Source organism: Coregonus clupeaformis, chromosome 37, assembly GCF_020615455.1.
Source record: "Coregonus clupeaformis isolate EN_2021a chromosome 37, ASM2061545v1, whole genome shotgun sequence".
NCBI classification, from domain to species: Eukaryota; Metazoa; Chordata; class Actinopteri; order Salmoniformes; family Salmonidae; genus Coregonus; species Coregonus clupeaformis.
Genome location: NC_059228.1, coordinates 2,391,198 through 2,411,542, shown reverse-complemented (window position 1 = coordinate 2,411,542; position 20,345 = coordinate 2,391,198). Strand labels below are relative to the sequence as shown.

At 40.9% G+C, this 20,345-nt stretch overlaps 1 protein-coding gene across 1 annotated transcript in view; it reads right to left on the bottom strand.

Annotated features, from left to right (window-relative positions):
- The window catches only part of wdr11 (WD repeat domain 11), a 190,937-nt gene extending 170,818 nt beyond the window's left edge, over positions 1 to 20,119 (bottom strand). The window contains exons 1-2 of the mRNA XM_041867113.2: positions 19,904 to 20,119; positions 9,956 to 10,067 (exon numbers count right to left, since the gene is read on the bottom strand). Of these exons, the coding sequence (XP_041723047.2) occupies positions 9,956 to 10,067; positions 19,904 to 19,989 (198 nt within the window). The 5' untranslated portion in view covers positions 19,990 to 20,119. The remainder of the gene's footprint in view (positions 1 to 9,955; positions 10,068 to 19,903) is intronic.
- Positions 20,120 to 20,345: the final 226 nt, after the last annotated feature.

Below are 20,345 nucleotides of genomic sequence, written 5' to 3'. Positions count from 1 at the left end.
TAACTATTATGTTAACTGTTTAAAATGTGCTAAATGCTCTGCAGTTGTGCATTTGGTTTGCTAATTTAGTAGCAAGTTAGCTATATTTACCGAACAAAAATATAAATGCAACATGCAACAATTTAAAACGACTTTACTAAATTGCAGTTCATATAAAGAAATCAGTCAATTGAAATAAATAAATTAGGCCCTAATCTATGGATTTCACATGACTGGGATGTGGAGGTCCTGGGCTGGTGTGGTCTGCGATTGTGAGGACGGTTGGACGTACTGCCACATTCTCTGAAACGACATTGGAGGCAGCTTATGGTAGTGAAATTAACATTCAATTCTCTGCCAACAGCTACAGTGAACATTCCTGCAGTCAGCATGCCAATTGCAGGCTCCCTCAAAACATGTGACATCTGCGGCATTGCGTTGTGACATAACTGCACATTTTAAAAGTGGCCTTTTATTGTCCCCAGCACAAGGTGCACCTGTGTAATGATCATACTGTTTAAATCAGCTTCTTGGTGTGCCACACCTGTCAGGTGGATGGATTATCTTGACAAAGGAGAAATGTTCACTAACAGGGATCTAAACAAATTTGTGCACAACATTTGAGAGAAATAAGCTTTTTGTGCTTATGGAAAAAAAATCTGGGATCTTTTATTTCAGCTCATGAAACATGGGACCAATACTTTACATGTTGTGTTTATATTTTTGTTCAGTATAGCTAAGTGGTTAGCTTCTTCCAAACTCAAGCTTCGCTTGGTAACAGCAGAGAATCCCCTCCTGGATCAAGAGCCTTGCTGTCTAATATTTGTTTTGTGCTTGCAGCAAACTATGTAGCATTTTTGAGTTATTTGTATAGTTTAGGTCAGAGACCGTATAAAATGTTTGCAATGCGCTCATTAGCTTTTAGCTGGCATTCTCTATGGGATTTTACATGTACACGTTAGCATTGCTAACCTTCAGATTACAGTGCCTCAAGGGTTTGAAAACAGCGCCGGTATTACCGAATATCCCGGTAGGTCGGTATGAAGGTTTGACAATCTGGATACCGCCCAAGCCTACACTTAAGGAAAACATTTAGATCTTTATCTAATAGAAAACATCACCAAACACAGGATATAGACGTTCGGCAACAATACTGCCAAATTGAAAGAATACAAACAAAACCTAAGACGGAAGAAATGGAAGCATTTTGACCAGTTCTGGGACAAATGGAATGGTCTAAATGGGAAAACTGAGGAATGACCTAGCCACTCAAAATGGCAACATTTGGGGAAAAATCATTTTGAAGGTCGATGGAATAATACCATCATAAGACTTTAATTTAAACGAAACAAATATGCAAGAAAAACTAAACTCCCTAGAAAACACAAAAACAACCAGAACCCAATTGACACATGCTTAACTTTCAAATAAAATACAATGCCTTAAACCTGGAAAGGCATGTGGCCCTGACAGCGTCAGGAATTAAATGCTTAAAACACAGTACTCCTGAGCTGCAGGATGCTTTATTCAAACCTGGTTTTGGAGAATGGCTGCATAACCCCCATATATAAAAAAGGTGACAAATTAGAGCCTAATATCTATATGTGTTACCAGTAACATGGGGAAACTGTTCTGCTGTATTCTCAATAGCCGGATACAGACCTTCCTCACATAACATTAAAAAAATACTTTCTACCCAAACGCAAAACAGACCACATACACACATTAATACACCAGCATGTTCATCAGAAACGCAGAGTAAAAGTACTTGCATGTTTTGTTGATTATAAGAATGCTTTTGAGTCCATAAGGCATGATGGATTATATTGTAAAACCCACCAAAGCGGCTTTGGGGGTAAAGTATGAGACATCATGAAATCTATTTACTCGAACAACACACAGTATTAAATTGAACAATAAAATAGAGAATTTTGCACAAGGGCGGGGGGGGGGTGAAACAAGGGTGAGATTTAAGTCCAGCCCTATTCAACATCTACATCAATTAACTAGCAGTGTTGTAGGGATGGGGGTTTGAAATAATTTCACTAGTCGAACAGTATCATGATTTTTTGTTGGATATACAAATATTCAAAATACATGTGGTTTTTAAGCTAAGCACTGCTGTGCGAGAAGCTGGCACTTTTCTGCTGCAGCTGCTGAGGGGCCGGTGAGATGGGAGCGAGCAGACGCAGTGAGAGAGACGCAGTACCCAACGCAACTCTGCTAAAGCCAAGACTAGCTAACTTGCAGCAGCCACAATGTTATTTATCATCCCATATAACAATGCCTGTATTGACTGGAGTAGCCTAGAAAAGCTAGCTAGCTAGGCTAATTCTTGAGGCCACATGATGTGCTTTCTCCCCATCCACATTCAGATAGAAACAACCTACCTTGGTTGCTCATTGTAGCCTACTCCTTCTCATTTCGCTAACTTTTAATTCCGTAATTTTATTCCATCTTGCATTGCATTTAGTGAACTCTTGGCTACCTGTCTTTTTATGGGGCGCACATCACAAAAACTATATAGAAGTTTGTTTTATTAAATTAATAAAATGCCATGGTATATCCATGTATGTAACAATGTCAAATTGATATTTTAATGTAATTTAGAAAAATCATGTGTAAAATAGGCATGTTTTTTTTCTCTCGCAAAAGTGAATACTCACTCGAGTATTTGAATTCTAACGTCCGTTCGGATATTTGAATAACCACACACATCCCTACAGTGTTGTTGGACTGATCTGCAGCCCCTGAACTCAAAGATGAGATCAGATTCTTAATCTAAGCAGCTTACCTTGTCCTACGGTCACCAACAGAGCAAGATCTACAGGAACAACTTATCATTCTTTGGGACTACAGCATCAACATTAACTTTCAGAAAACCAGTCATGATTTTCCAGAAAAAGGCCAGGAATCAAAGCAGCAGACACACCTTCAAATTAAGAAATACCATAATTGAACATGCCCAATGGTACAACTACCAGTGAATGAACAAAAAAGACAAAAAGCCTGCAAAACATTTTACGCAATAAAAATAAAATTCACAAAAATAAATATTCCTATCCAAATCTGATGCAAAATATTCAATAGTATACTTGTAATAATTGCAATATACAGTGGGGAAAAAAGTATTTAGTCAGCCACCAATTGTGCAAGTTCTCAAACTTAAAAAGATGAGGCCTGTAATTTTCATCATAGGTACACGTCAACTATGACAGACAAAATGAGGAAAAAAAAAACAGAAAATCACATTGTAGGATTTTTAATGAATTTATTTGCAAATTATGGTGGAAAATAAGTATTTGGTCAATAACAAAAGTTTCTAATTACTTTGTTATATACCCTTTGTTGGCAATGACACAGGTCAAACGTTTTCTGTAAGTCTTCACAAGGTTTTCACACACTGTTGCTGGTATTTTGGCCCATTCCTCCATGCAGATCTCCTCTAGAGCAGTGATGTTTTGGGGCTGTCGCTGGGCAACACGGACTTTCAACTCCCTCCAAAGATTTTCTATGGGGTTGAGATCTGGAGACTGGCTAGGCCACTCCAGGACCTTGAAATGCTTCTTACGAAGCCACTCCTTCGTTGCCCGGGCGGTGTGTTTGGGATCATTGTCATGCTGAAAGACCCAGCCACGTTTCATCTTCAATGCCCTTGCTGATGGAAGGAGGTTTTCACTCAAAATCTCACGATACATGGCCCCATTCATTCTTTCCTTTACACGGATCAGTCGTCCTGGTCCCTTTGCAGAAAAACAGCCACAAAGCATGATGTTTCCACCCCCATGCTTCACAGTAGGTATGGTGTTCTTTGGATGCAACTCAGCATTCTTTGTCCTCCAAACATGACGAGTTGAGTTTTTACCAAAAAGTTATATTTTGGTTTCATCTGACCATATGACATTCTCCCAATCCTCTTCTGGATCATCCAAATGCACTCTAGCAAACTTCAGACGGGCCTGGACATGTACTGGCTTAAGCAGGGGGACACGTCTGGCACTGCAGGATTTTAGTCCCTGGCGGCGTAGTGTGTTACTGATGGTAGGCTTTGTTACTTTGGTCCCAGCTCTCTGCAGGTCATTCACTAGGTCCCCCCGTGGGGTTCTGGGATTTTTGCTCACCGTTCTTGTGATCATTTTGACCCCACGGGGTGAGATCTTGCGTGGAGCCCCAGATCGAGGGAGATTATCAGTGGTCTTGTATGTCTTCCATTTCCTAATAATTGCTCGCACAGTTGATTTCTTCAAACCAAGCTGCTTACCTATTGCAGATTCAGTCTTCCCAGCCTGGTGCAGGTCTACAATTGTGTTTCTGGTGTCCTTTGACAGCTCTTTGGTCTTGGCCATAGTGGAGTTTGGAGTGTGACTGTGGTTGTGGACAGGTGTCTTTTATACTGATAACAAGTTCAAACAGGTGCCATTAATACAGGTAACGAGTGGAGGACAGAGGAGCCTTTTAAAGAAGAAGTTACAGGTCTGTGAGAGCCAGAAATCTTGCTTGTTTGTAGGTGACCAAATACTTATTTTCCACCATAATTTGCAAATAAATTCATTAAAAATCCTACAATGTGATTTTCTGGATTTTTTTCTCTCAATTTGTCTGTCATAGTTGACGTGTACCTATTATGAAAATTACAGGCCTCTCATCTTTTTAAGTGGGAGAACTTGCACAATTGGTGGCTGACTAAATACTTTTTTTCCCCACTGTATGGAAGCGAGGTTTAGGGTCCAACCTGTAATTATTAGCATTGGTAGAAAAACACAATAGAAAATCTGCATACAGAATTCTGCAGAATTATCCTAAATATCCAAAAGAATGAACCAAATAATGCATGCAGAGCGGAACTTGGAAGATTCCCTTTAATTGAAGCATAAAGAAAAGTACAAACATTTTGGAAGCATTTAAAATTAAACACCTAAAGGTCCTTACAATTCAAAGCACTGGAACCCAAAAGCTCAACTCTGAAAATAGTCCCCTATGTCAGCTATTATCCAAACACACAGGGAAATAAGATTGTTATAGAAATTAAAACCTATTTGACAAATTGGGAAAATGACAAAAAAATAAAAATAAAAATTGGCCCTCAAAAGAGAATACAAACTGGCAGAATATACTGTGTCAGAGATCGAAAACAGAGACAGATCCTGACCAAATACAGGCTCAGCAACCACCAATTGGCTATAGAAAACAGGAGACAGAAAAAGGAGTGTCTATGTGGTCACTCCACGACAGGAGAGGTAGAGACAGAGATGCACTTTTTCCGCTACTGTGAGAAATACTCCAAAATAAGAGTTTTTTTTTCAAGAAAATATCTCAAATCAATTCCCAACTTCTGTGCATTTACTAATGACATAAAACTGGGAATTATTCTGGGTGAGGGAGAAACCGCAAATATTACTGCCAGATACAGTGCATGTATTCACACCCCTTGACTTTTTCCACATTTTGTTTGGTGTATTACAAAGTGGAATTAAAATGGATTTAATTGTCGTTTTTATTCAACAACCTACACAAAGTACTCTGTCAAAGTGGAAGAAAAATTAAAACATTTGTAAAAACAACAATAATAATATGAAAAATAAAACACTAATACATCTTGATTAGGTAGTTATTAAACCCAGAGTCAATAAAATGTTAGAGTCACCTATGTCAGCGATTACAGCTGTAAGTCTTTCTGGGTCAGTCTAAGATCTTTGCACACCTGGATTGGATAATATTTGCACATTATTATTTTTTTAAATTCATCCAGCGCTGTCAACTTGGTTGTTGATCATCGTTAGAAATCCATTTTCATGTCTTGAAAATTAAAATCAAAACTATAACTACGCCATTTAGAAATATTGAAGATAGTCTTGGCTTAGTTTATTAGAATCCCCATTAGCTACTCCACATGCAGCAGCTACTTTTCCTGGGGTCCAAATGAAACGTACACATACATTAAAGTGCAGAACAGTTATAGACAAGGACATTAAATTAAAACAAAAAAAATTAAAGATAAATAAAATAAGAGTTATATATTGGAAAGACACAGAGACAACTACAATATTATTTACACACTATTCATATATACAGTGGGGAGAACAAGTATTTGATACACTGCCGATTTTGCAGGTTTTCCTACTTACAAAGCATGTAGAGGTCTGTAATTTTTATCATAGGTACACTTCAACTGTGAGAGACGGAGTCTAAAACAAAAATCCAGATAATCACATTGTATGATTTTTAAGTAATTAATTTGCATTTTATTGCATGACATAAGTATCAGAAAAGCAGAACTTAATATTTGGTACAGAAACCTTTGTTTGCAATTACAGAGATCATACGTTTCCTGTAGGTCTTGACCAGGTTTGCACACACTGCAGCAGGGATTTTGGCCCACTCCTCCATACAGACCTTCTCCAGATCCTTCAGGTTTCGGGGCTGTCGCTGGGCAATACGGACTTTCAGCTCCCTCCAAAGACTTTCTATTGGGTTCAGGTCTGGAGACTGGCTAGGCCACTCCAGGACCTTGAGATGCTTCTTACGGAGCCACTCCTTAGTTGCCCTGGCTGTGTGTTTTGGGTCGTTGTCATGCTGGAAGACCCAGCCACGACCCATCTTCAATGCTCTTACTGAGGGAAGGAGGTTGTTGGCCAAGATCTCGCGATACATGGCCCCATCCATCCTCCCCTCAATTCGGTGCAGTCGTCCTGTCCCCTTTGCAGAAAAGCATCCCAAAGAATGATGTTTCCACCTCCATGCTTCAAGGTTGGGATGGTGTTCTTGTGGTTGTACTCATCCTTCTTCTTCCTCCAAACAAGCTCTATTTTTGTCTCATCAGACCACATGACCTTCTCCCATTCCTCCTCTGGATCATCCAGATGGTCATTGGCAAACTTCAGGCGGGCCTGGACATGCGCTGGCTTGAGCAGGGGGACCTTGCGTGCGCTGCAGGATTTTAATCCATGACGGAGTAGTGTGTTACTAATGGTTTTCTTTGAGACTGTGGTCCCAGCTCTCTTCAGGTCATTGACCAGATCCTGCTGTGTAGTTCTGGGCTGATCCCTCACCTTCCTCATGATCATTGATGCCCCACAAGGTGAGATCTTGCATGGAGCCCCAGACCGAGGGTGATTGACCGTCATCTTGAACTTCTTCCATTTTCTAATAATTGCGCCAACAGTTGTTGCCTTCTCACCAAGCTGCTTGCCTATTGTCCTGTAGCCCATCCCAGCCTAGTGCAGGTCTACAATTTTATCCCTGATGTCCTTCCACAGCTCTCTGGTCTTGGCCATTGTGGAGAGGTTGGAGTCTGTTTGATTGAGTGTGTGGACAGGTGTCTTTTATACAGGTAACGAGTTCAAACAGGTGCAGTTAATACAGGTAATGAGTGGAGAACAGGAGGACTTCTTAAAGAAAAACTAACAGATCTGTGAGTGCCGGAATTCTTACTGGTTGGTAGGTGATCAAATACTTATGTCATGCAATAAAATACAAATTAATTACTTAAAAATCATACAATGTGATTTTCTGGATTTTTGTTTTAGATTCCGTCTCTCACAGTTGAAGTGTACCTATGATAAAAATGACAGACCTCTACATGCTTTGTAAGTAGGAAAACCTGCAAAATTGGCAGTGTATCAAATACTTGTTCTCCCCACTGTACATACTCTTATATGAAGTTAAAATAGATCATTAGAAAGAGGCACTGATGCAATGTTTAATCTGTTTTTTTAAAAGCTAAAAACATACTTTTTGCCTGATTAACCTCTGATGACATGGCTCTATACATAACTGAGTGAAGCATTAAATCTGTTTTTGGTTTGAGTACAGTGAAGAAAGCCAGTGGCGTGTCTGGTGGGGTATGCATGTCTGTTTGAAGTGTATGTAAATAGACCGTACCAGTGGTTAGGCATTTTCAACACACAAATGTTTCTTAAAAAAAGACTAGAAGAGAAGTAGTACATTTCTCCTCAACCATGAAAGACTATCGTGCATGTTGATGATGTTAGTTCTGTGTGTGCAGTTAAGGGCAAGGCATGCTGCTTTGTTTTGAGCCAGCCGCAACGTTGCTAGGTCTTTCTTTGCTGCACCTGACCATAATACCAGACAGTAATCTAGATCGGGCAAGATCAGAGCCTGAACAACTAGTACAGTTGATCTGTGTGTGAAAAACGCAGAACACCTTTTTATAAACAGACATACCTCTCCCATCTTCACAACAACTTTGTCAATATGACTTGACCATGATAACTGACTAACCAATGTTACTCCTAGGAGTTCAAATTCTTCAATGGTCACACGCTATATGCACTACTCCAGTTGAGGTTTAGGTCTAAGAGAATGCTTTGACAAATACAATGCTTTTGGTTTTAGATGCATTTAAGACCAGTTGATTGTTAATTACTCATTCTGACACTGACTGTAACTCCTTTTTAAGAGTTTCAGTGAGCTTAGAGGCTGTAGGTGCTGATGTGTGGTGTTCAATAAATCAGCATACATAGTCCTTTTAGCTTCTTATAAAGACAAGTGGCAAATCATTTGTAAAAATTGAGAAGAGTAACAGCCCAAGCCAACTGCCCTGAGGGATACCACACTGTACATATCTACTGGATAAGTAACTCTCCAACAATGTGATGGCAGGTGATGTAAAACCATAATAAGTGAGTTTTTTTCAATAACAAATTATCAATAACATCCAAGGCTGCACTGAAATCAAACAAAACAGCTCCAACTATCATCTTATTATCCATTTATTTTAGCCAATCTTCAGTCATCGGAGTCAGCGCAGTACAAGTTTAATGCCCTTCCCTATATACATGCTGAAAGTCAGTAGTTAGCTTGTTCTTTGAAAAATAGCTTTGTATTTGTTCAAACACAATTTTCTCCCAACAGTTTACTAAGAGGAGGCAGCAAACTGATTGGTCAGCTGTTAGAGACACCAAAGGGTGCTTTACAACTTTTAGCCAGCGGAATTCCTTTAGCTTCCTTTACGCTTTGGTTAAAAACATGGCAAATAGGGCTGGCAATACAGTCTGCTACCATTCAATAGTTTCCCCATCTAAGTTGTCTATACAATGCATTCGGGAAGTATTCAGACCCCTTGACTTTTTCACATTTTGTTACGTTACAGCCTTATTCTAAAATTGAATCAATTGTTGTTGTTTTTTCACTCAATCTACACACAATACCCCATAAATGACATAGCAAAAACAGGTTTAGAAATGTTTGCAAAAAAAACCCTCAGTACTTTGTTGAAGCACCTTTAGCAGCGATTACAGCCTCAAGTCTTCTTGGGTATGACGCTACAAGCTTGGTACACCTGTATTTTTTTGGGGTGTTTCTCCCATTCTTCTCTGCAGATCCTCTCAAGCTCTGTCAGGTTGGATGGGGAGCGTCACTTCACAGCTATTTTCAAGTCTCTCCATAGACATTTGATCGGTTTCAAGTCCGGGCTCTGGCTGGACCACTCAAGGACATTCAGAGACTTGACCCGAAGCCACTCCAGCGTTGTCTTTGCGGTGTGCTTAGGGTCGTTGTCCTGTTGGAAGGTGAACTTTCACCACAGTCTGAGGTCCTGAGCGCTCTGGAGCAGGTTTTCATCATGGATCTCTGTACTTTGGTCCATTCATCTTTCCCTCGATCCGAACTAGTCTCCCAGTACCTGTCGCTGAAAATCACTACCACAGCATGACGCTGCTACCACCATGCTTCACTGTAGGCATGGTGCCAGGTTTCCTCCAGACGTAACACTTGGCATTACTTTGGATGATAAATATCACTTCAAGCAAACAGGCATTTTACTTAGAACCAAACATGAGTATAGTTTACTCCTGTGATGGGTTACATTTAATTTTGGAAATGTAATCTAGGCTACATGCTATGAATTCACTCACTCAAACCACTTGTTCAAAGAATGCATGGGCTACTTCCTGGCATGTTCCCATTATGATATTGAGAAAGCAAAGGGTATTGAATAAACCTGACTGGCACTTACCTTGACCACATTGGCTTTGTGCCTCTCCAGAACCTGGATGGTCTGGGAAGTCTTTGGATCGATGATGAGGATGCTGGAGTGACATCCCTGGGCTATCAGCCCCTGCCAACCCCTGGAGGAGAACATATTTAAAATACAGGAGATATAGGGGGGAGGAGGATATGGGGGTTGTCATGGTGTGGATTTTTGTCGTTGTCAATAATTAAAATAAATCTATATTAGGCCTATATAAAAAAAGAAAAAAAAAAGAAAACATGAATACACCATTACTCTGATTAAAATCAGAAAGACATGAACTGGCTTATACAAGTACCACACAGACACCAAATTATTTTGTGATTTGACCCCCCCCCCCACCCCCCAAAAACAGATAACTAGGCTAACTAGCACAGCAGCAGGGCATACTGTATCCATCAAATGTAGAATTAATATTTTAGCCTATCAGCAGGGCAACACAGCTGCTAGAAAGGTGGGGTCATTACAGCAGAGGCGTGTTCTAGGGTTGGGCAGTATCCAGATGTTTCATATCATCGTCTCATACCGGGATACACGGTATTACCGGCTTAGTACACAAGGGGGCACCAAAGATACGAAAAAAAGCCCATTGGGCGTCTATTAAAAGAAGGCTAAGAAAATTAGCACAAGTGCGAATTTCCATGGAGGCTGCTAGCTAAATACACAAACAAACATATATAAGACAGGCAATCCAGTTAATAAAAACGTATACATGTATAGATAGAAGCTACCAAATGTCATTTTTGGTGAGTTTGGCCAAGAACACGTGAACTAGAGACATTGTGCAAATGAACAAAGTTTTGACCCATGCTTGACTGAAGGAAGAACAGTACTGGCTCTGGAGCAGCATGTGTACACACTGTCTGTGTGTAGTCTGGAGTCACTAGTCACTATGGTCCTCTGTAGCTCAGCTGGTAGAGCACGGCGCTTGTAACGCCAAGGTAGTGGGTTCGATCCCCGGGACCACCCATACACAAAATAAATAAATAATTATGCACGCATGACTGTAAGTCGCTTTGGATAAAAGCGTCTGCTAAATGGCATATTACTAGGGCAACGGGCCTGCCTGCTCTGCTCGCAGAAGAGGGGGGAGGAGAATATAGGTGAGAACGGAGAGGAGAAAAAATGCAAGGAAATGAAGATAGTGGCAGCTGTACAAATAACTCATCCAAAGGGCTTTGACTTCTCAAACACGGCAGTAAGCGAAGACAATATGATGCCTCGTCACCTTATTAATTCAGCCACATAGTTAGATTAAGTAGCAAGTTAAATTTAGGGGTCGGGTTAACGCAGAACTCTGTGTTTTTCACGCAGGAAAAAAATATAAAGCACATTAGAAATACAGTATCTTTCCGCGTTTTGTAAATGCAGATGTAAAATGCTTCTTATTGTAATTTCTGCTGGGCATCAGACTAATTTTGTGCTTCAGTTGCACTTCTCCACTCGGACGAGAATTCACAAAAACAGGTATTATATCAGCAGACAGAGCTCTGACTGATGTGCAGTTACTTTTCTTGTGTAGCCAGCCAACTTTTCTCCAGTAGGAAATGTAGCTGGCTACATTCTTTCTATGATAAACATTAGAAATATGATGGCCATGCATCGTTTTTGCAATAAAGACCTTGCTTTTTCATTGTAAACTAATTTACTTGTGTGGCTGCCAGCCAAATAGCATTGCACTTTTGTTGTCATCTGATGAAAATGAAGCTATTTTCTGCCAAATGTGTTGTACTAATGTATTTTCTGTGAAGGAAAACTATACTTGCACGTCCCTGATCACAATGTATTTTCTGTGAAGGAAAACTATACTTGCACGTCCCTGATCACAATGTTGAGGGGGGAAAAAACACTTGCTTTAATTATAAAACGCGACCCCTGTGAATACACAGCTGGACTCACCTGCCCCCGCTTTCTCCAGTTGTGCCATTTACAAACAAACTGTTCTGGGGAACTACGGTAAGCTTCATAATGAAAAAGAATGTGACAGGTGAAATGAAGAAAGCGATCGTTTTTTTCTCCTAACGTATTGAACAAGTTGGCTGCAGGTATTTACTTAATAAGTAGCTACAAATATTAAAATGTATTGAAAAACTTCAAATAAATAGTTTAAAACGGTATTGAAAAACCATCCCGTTGCTAATTCGAAATACCCCAGTATATGGTATATACGGTATACCGCCCAAGCCTAGCGTGTTCAGCAGGACACAACGTTGTGGAACGTTCAGATAGAAATATGCTATCGTTATGTAGAACAAACATGCCTCTCTGACACAATGAAATAAGGAATAACTATGGTCTATGTCCAAGTGACCTATAGTAGGCCATTTCGAGTATGCAAATGCCCGGATGTCTTACTCATTTCGGCTTTTCAAGTAGTAGAATTTGCTGCACAATATTGAGCAAGATAACCGTTTCTTCACACCAACGTGTTTGACAACTGCTGATAATCAGAATAGGGGACACGCACATTCGATTATGCCTACTCAGAATGGATGTTATATACACACATTACCAAAAGTATGTGGACACCTGCTCGTCCAACATATCATTCCAAACTCATGGGCGTTAATATGAGTTGGTCCCCCTTTGCTGCTATAACAGCCTCCACTATTCTATGAAGGCTTTCCACTAAATGTTGCAACATTGCTGCAGGGACCTGCTTCCATTCAGCTACAACAGCATTAGTGAGGTCGGGCACTGATCTTGGGCGATTAGGCCTGGCTCACAGTCGGCGTTCTTATTCATCCCAAAGGGTTGAGGTTAGGACTCTGTGCAGGCCAGTCAAGTTCTTCCACACAGATCTAGACAAACCATTTCTGTATGGACATCGCTTTGTGCACGGGGGCATGGTCATGCTGAAACAGGAAAGGGCCTTCCCAAACTGTTGCCACAAAATTGGAAGCACAGAATCATTTAGAACACATATGTCAGAGTCAAGGCCCGCGGGCCACATCCGGCCCACGAGAAGGTTTTTTACGGCCCCTGGGATGATCTTGATTTATTATTAGAACCGGCCCGCAGACCGCAGCAAGCCGGCAGCCCGCAGATCTTTTACACGCACCAATACTACATTTCCCACAATGCAACGGTGACGCACCGAGCAGTAGGCTGCTTCATTTCAATATTTATTGGCACAGCAGTCGTCAGCATCACAGTAAAATTAACTTTCAGATACCCATCAAAAATGGCAAAACGGAAGGTGGACACTGAGAACCGGGGGTTTCAAACAAGGTGGGAGTCGGAGTATATGTTCACGGAGGTAGCTGGAAAACCTGTGTGTCTTCTGTGTGGAGAAAGTGTGGCGGTACTGAAAGAGTATAATCTGAGACGACATTATGAAACGAAACACGCGGACAAAAACAAGAATATGGACATGGAACAAAGGCTACAAAAGGCAGAGGAATTAAAACGAGGCCTCAAATCTCGACAGGCTCTGTTCAAAAAAACGTGGAAAGCTCACCACCAAACCTCCAAATGGAGTTGATTGACCTCCAATGCAATGATGCACTGAGGGCAAAATATGCGGCAGTGGGTGCTGCGGAGTTCGCCCGTTTCCTCCCGACACAATGCCCCAGCTGCGCATCCAGGCTGCTCAAACGTTGTCTATGTTTGGCAGCACATACCTGTGTGAACAACTGTTTTCTTTGATGAACCTGAACAAAACATCACACAGAAGTCGACTTACTGCTGAACACCTCCACTCAATTCTGAGGATTTCCTCAGCTCAGAGCCTTACCCCCGAACATTGATGAACTTGTGGAAAAGATGGGACACCACCAAGTATCACCCTCAACCTCAAACAAGTGAACATTACTGTGCAATCACATATTTAGAGTTTTTACTCAGTTCAAGTTTAAAAGTTAAAGTTTAATATTTGTTTTCACTGCATGTTACTTCTCCTTAAACAAAGTGTTGTTTTTGATTAATAGATTTTTGCACTTTATTTTATTGTATTTCAATCCAATTATATTTTAAAAATATTTCAGTTGAGTGGATGATAGAAAATTGCTATTATTGTTTTTTTCTTTGAAGTAAATTTAGCCCACTTTTGCTAAAATAGAAAATATAGGCTACTGATGGTGCCTTGAATACCGGTTTCTTTCATTTAATGTTCATGTTATGGGGATTTTTATATAAAGGAAATTTGTCTTTTGTGTCTGTTGAAAATTAAAGATTACTGACAGAGCCATAAGAAAATATTGCTTTATTTATCTGATCATATTGGAATATATTTGTTAGGTTTTCAGTAGGTTCAATTAGGTTCACTAGACTATATGCGTCATTTAAAAATGTTTCAATGAACATTCGAACAGTCCGGCCCTCGGCTTGTAGCTAAAATTTTTATTTGGCCCTCCGTCCATTTGACTTTGACACCCCTGATTTAGAATGTCATTGTATGCTGTAGCGTTAAGATTTCCCTTCACTGGAACTAAGAGGCCTAGCTCGAACCATGAAAAACAGCCCCAGACCATTATTTCTCCACCAAACTTTACAGTTGGCACTATACATTGGGGCAGGTAGCGTTCTCCCTGCATCTGCCAAACCCAGATTTGTCCGTCGGACTGCCAGATGGTAAAGCGTTATTCATCACTCCAGAAAATGCGTATCCACTGCTCCAGAGTCCAATGGTAGTGAGCTTTACACAACTCCAACTCCAGCCGACACTTGGCATTGCGCATGGTGATCTTAGGCTTGTGTGCGGCTGCTCGGCCATGGAAACCCATTTCATGAAGCTCCCGACCAACAGTTATTGTGCTGACATTGCTTCCAGAAGCAGTTTGAAACTCTGTAGTGACTGTTGCAACAGAGGACTGACAATTTTTACGCGCTACGCGCTTCAGCACTCGGCGATCCCGTTCTGTGAGCTTGTGTGGCCTACCACTTCGCGGCTGAGCTGTGGTTGCTCCTAGACGTTTCCACTTCACAATAACAGCACTTACAGTTAACCGGGGCAGCTCTAGCAGGGCAGAAATTTGACGAACTGACTTGCTGGAAAAGTGGCATCCTATGACGGTGTCACATTGAAAGTCACTGAGCTCTTCAGTAAGACCATTCTACTGCCAATGTTTGTCTATGGAGATTGCATGGCTGTCTGCTCGATTTTATACACTTGTCAGCCAGGTGCCACTTCACAATAACAGCACTTACAGTTGACCGGGGCAGCTCTAGCAGGGCAGAAATTTGACGAACTGACTTGCTGGAAAAGTGGCATCCTATGACGGTGTCACATTGAAAGTCACTGAGCTCTTCAGTAAGACCATTCTACTGCCAATGTTTGTCTATGGAGATTGCATGGCTGTCTGCTCGATTTTATACACTTGTCAGCCAGGTGCTTACTGCATATGTTTGTATTAAACAGTACGTTCTAAATAATATGTAGCACGATTAGTACACAGTATGCAGTTTAGGTACAGTTCCTTCAGAAAGTATTCATACCCCTTGACTTATTCCACATTTTGTTGTGTTAGCCTGAATTCAAAATAGATTAAATAGATGTTTTTTATCACACATCTACACACAATACCCCATAATGACGAAGTGAAAACATGGTTAGACATGATTGAAAATGTATTGAAAATGAAATACAGAAATGTCTCATTTCCATAAATCACACCAGAGTCAATAGTTTGTAAATGGACCTCTGGCAGCAATTACGGCTGTGTTTTTCTGGGTAAGTCTCTAATAGCTTTCCACACCTCGATTGTGCAACATTTGCCCACTATTCTTTTTAAAATTCTTCAAGCTGTGTCAAATTGGTTGCTGATCATTGCTAGATAACCATTTCCAGGTCTTGCCATAGATTTTAAAGTACATTTAAGTCAAAACTGTAACTCGGCCACTCAGGAACATTAACCGTCTTGGTAAGCAACTCCAGTGTAGATTTGGCCTTGTGTTTAATGTTATTGTCCTGTTGAAAGGTGAATTAATCTCCCAGTGTCTGGTGGAAAGCAGACTGAACCTGATTTTGCCACTAGGATTTTGCCTGTGCTTAGCTCCATTCCATTTATTTTTTTGAAAAACTCCCCAGTCCTTAATGACTACAAGCATACACATAACATGATGCAGCCACCAATACACTTGAAAATATGGAGAGTGGTACTCAGTAATGTGTTGTATTGGATTTGGCCCAAACATAACACTTTGTATTCAGGACAAAAAGTAAATTGCTTTGCCAAATTTTCTGCAATATTACTTTAGTGCCTTGTTGCGAACAGGATGCATGTTTTGGAATGTGTAGTCTGTACAGGGTTCCTTCTTTTCACTCTGTCAATTAGGTTAGTATTGTGGAGTAACTACAATGTTGTTGATCCATCCTCAGTTTTCTCCCATCACAGACATTCAACTCTGTGACTGTTTTAAAAGTCACCATTCGCCTCATGGTGAAATCCCCGAGCGGTTTCCTTCCTCTCCGAGTTAGGGAGGACGCCTGTATCTTTGTAGTGACTGGGTGTATTGATACACCATCCAAAGTGTAGCCTAACTAATAACTTCACCATGCTCAAAGGGATAGTCAATTTCTGCTTTTTTTATTTTACCCATCTACCAATAGGTGCCCTTCTTTGCAAGGCATTAGAAAACATCCCTGTCCTTCGTGGTTGAATCTGTGTTTGAAATTCACTGCTCGACTGAGAGACCTTACAGATAATTGTATGTATGCGGTACAGAGATGAGGTAGTCATTCAAAAATCAAGTTAAACACTATTATTGCACACAGAGTGAGCCCATGCAACTTATTATGTGACTTGTTAAGCACATTTTTACTCCTGAACTTATTTAGGATTGCCATAACAAAGGGGTTGAATACTTATTGACTTAAGACATTTCAGCTTTTCATTTGTAATTAATTTGTTTAAAAAAAATCTAAAAACATAATTCCACTTTGACATTATGGGGTATTGTGTGTAGGCCAGTGACAAAAAAACTCAATTTCATCCATTTTAAATTCAGGCTGTTACACAACAAAATGTGGAAAAGGTCAAGGGGTGTGAATACTTTCTGAAGGCACTGTAAAAGCAAGCCAAATTTCGGACACAGCCATTGGCTCTATTCATGCGATTTCTATCTGCAACGTTCGACAACGTTTGACTACTGAACGTAGGACCTGGTTCAAGTAGCTCTGTTGGGAGATTTATCGCTCTGCCACGGTGATCTTGGAGCAGGTCCCACGTTCAGTAGCCAAACGTTGTCGAACGTTAGCGAGTAGACTTTTTGGAGAGAGGGTCATCATAGGAAAGGAGACAAGTAGCCTTGCACACTTCATAGCATTGCATTAGAGCCATGCATTCTTCTTTACTGCAACTCAACAGTCATGAAAGGGCTGTAGCTATGGGCTGAGAGTTAACACATTAGTCCATGGGCCAGGGGGGTCAGTCAGGCTCACTTGGGGTGATGATGTCTCAAGTTGGAAAATGTGTGATAGAGAAAGCTGCCATTGCTGCACTACTGTTTTATACCTCCTACTTTCATCCCATTCATTTCTCCCATAGTGATTTTACCCCATGACAAACAATGTCAGTATACAAAAGGTTATTGCTCACGTATACCTTTTAATCATATATTATTGGAAAACTTAGATTCACAGCTATCCATAATACACATTCAAGCAGACCACCATAGTCCCTGTGCCATGAAATGCTTTGAAAGGATGGTCATGGCTCACATCAACACCATCATCCCAGACCAGTGACGGCTGCTGAGGGGAGGACGGCTCTTAATAATGGCTGGAACAGAGCAAATGAAATGGCAAACACATGAAAACCATGTTTGATGTATGAGATCTCATTCCTCTCCAGCCATTACCACGAGCCTGTTCTCCCCAATTAAGGTGCCACCAACCTCCTGTGTCCCAGACACTCCAATTCACATAACGCCCCAACAGTTCCAAATACAACGCAATCTCCATTGCACTCCACACTGCCCTCTTACACCTGGACAAGAGGAACACCTATGTGAGAATGCTGTTCATTGACTACAGCTCAGCGTTCAACACCATAGTGCCCTCCAAGCTCATCACTAAGCTCAGGACCCTGGGACTGTACACCTCCCTCTGCAACTAGATCCTGGACTTCCTGACGGGCTGCCCTCAGGTGGTGAGGGTAGGCAACAACACATCCACCTCGCTGACCCTCACCACGGGGGCCACTCAGGGGTGCATGCTTATTCCCCTCCTGACCCTATTCACCCACGACTGCTTGGCCGCACGACTCCAACACCATCATTCAGTTTGCTGACGACACGACGGTGGTTGGCCTGATCACCGACGACCATGAGACAGCCTATAGGGAGGTCGTCAATGACCTGGCAGCGTGATGCCAGGACAACAACTTATCCCACAACGTGAGCAAGACAAAGGAGCTGATCGTGGACTACAGGAAACGGAGGGCCGAGCACGCCCCCATCCAGTCGAGCGCTTCAAGTTCCTCGGTGTCCACATCACTAAGGAATTATCATGGTCCACACAGTCGTGAAGAAGGCACAACAATGCCTCTTTCCCCATCAGGAGGCTGAAAAGATTTGGCATGGGCCCTTAGATCCTCAAAAGGTTATAGAGCTGCACAATTGAGAGCATCTTGACTGGCTACATACCAACACCGCTTGGTATGGCAACTGCTTGGCATCCAACCGCAATGCGTTATAGAGGGTAGTGCGTACGGCCCAGCAAATCACTAGGGCCAAGCTCCCTGCCATCCAGGACCTCTATAACAGGCAGTGTCAGAGGAAGGCCCTAAAAACTGTCAAGGACTCCAGCCACCCAAGTCATAGACTCTGCTACCGCACGGCAATCGGAACCGATATAACATGTTGAAGAAAAAAAAAAACTGGACCCTGAACAGCTTCTACCCCCCAAGCCATAAGACAGTTAAATAATTAACCAATAACTACCCAGACTATCTGTATTGACCCTTTTTGCATTAACTCTTTTGACTCATCAGATATGCTGCTGCTACTTTATCTATCCTGTTGCCTCACTTTATCCCTACCTGTACATATCGACCTCAATTACCTCGTACCCCTGCACATCGACTCGGTACTGGTACCCTGTGTATATAGCCAAGTTATCGTTACTCACTGTGTACTTATTCCTCATGTTATTATTTTTCTATTATTTCCTCTCTGCATTGTTGGGAAGGGCCCATAAGTAAGAATTTCACTCTAGTCTACACCTGTTGTTTACGAAACGTGATAAATACAATTTGATTTGATATGGGATTGAGGGAAGAAAGAGTGATAAGACAGGGAATGGCCTTATTGCTGCACTATCACACATTTTCCACATCTAGGGACATAGACCTTCAAGAAAATCACTACAGCCTAAATTTGTGGGTCTAGACCATTAACTCATCTGACAAGCACACTTGATTTGCTTTGTGTATCCTCAACCAATGACACACTAAACAGTGGCATCGTTATTGGTTGTCAGCTGAAACACAAAAACACAACTGCAATGTCAAATCAAACACTAGCTAACGTTACGTTAGCTTGCTCGCTATTTAGCTAATTGTCTAACGTTAGCTTCGTTCCGCAACTAGTCATTTATATTAACATTTAACGAGCTTAGCCATTTATGTTAGCTAACATTTATGTTAACAATTTTAACTTTACTTTTGTCTACAGATGGCAAAGTAATAGTCAAAATGGTTAATCCAAATGTTAACTAACATAAATGGCTAAGCTAATTGCAGGGGGGGAAAACTCTTACGTTAACTAGCTAGCTTGCTGAAACATGTAGCAGAACACCACTTGCAAACCGTGAAACGAAGCATTCAAAATCTTGATATTATCCAAAGACTAAACAATATAATATTGTAATCTAATACATGTTTAATCATCTTCATTTTCTGTCGAATAAACCAGCTCAGCTGAGTGAGTTAACGTAAATAGCTAACATTAATGTTAGCTAGCTAGGCCAATGCGCAGGGCTCCATAACTCACCAGTCAACAGCAGTTTTGTTCTGCAAATTGAGCGTGCCAGTCAATGTCCGCGCCGCGAGTTTAACGTTGACAGAGTAAGGAATCATTGTTACTATGAATTGTATAAACTAACTACATCCAAATAAATTGACAAAATCTCGCATAGAACATGTATTTCGGTTTGTTGACAGTGGCAAAAAAAGAAGCAGGAAGTGTCAATTACATGATGCTTCATAACATAGCTGTGAAGCCGGCACTAATAACTAAGTACTTCCGGGTAAAAGTCCTGTACTGTGTACTTTGTAAATTAACAATTAGGGCGAAAATTATGGAAAATGTGCACAAGTATCTTTATATTTTATACTAGTTATCAATCAAATAATAATTAAAAGTATTTCTATGAGATATGATGTCATTTTGTATTTTTCTTCGTTTTTTTCAAGCCTAAATGGTCAAAAATGTT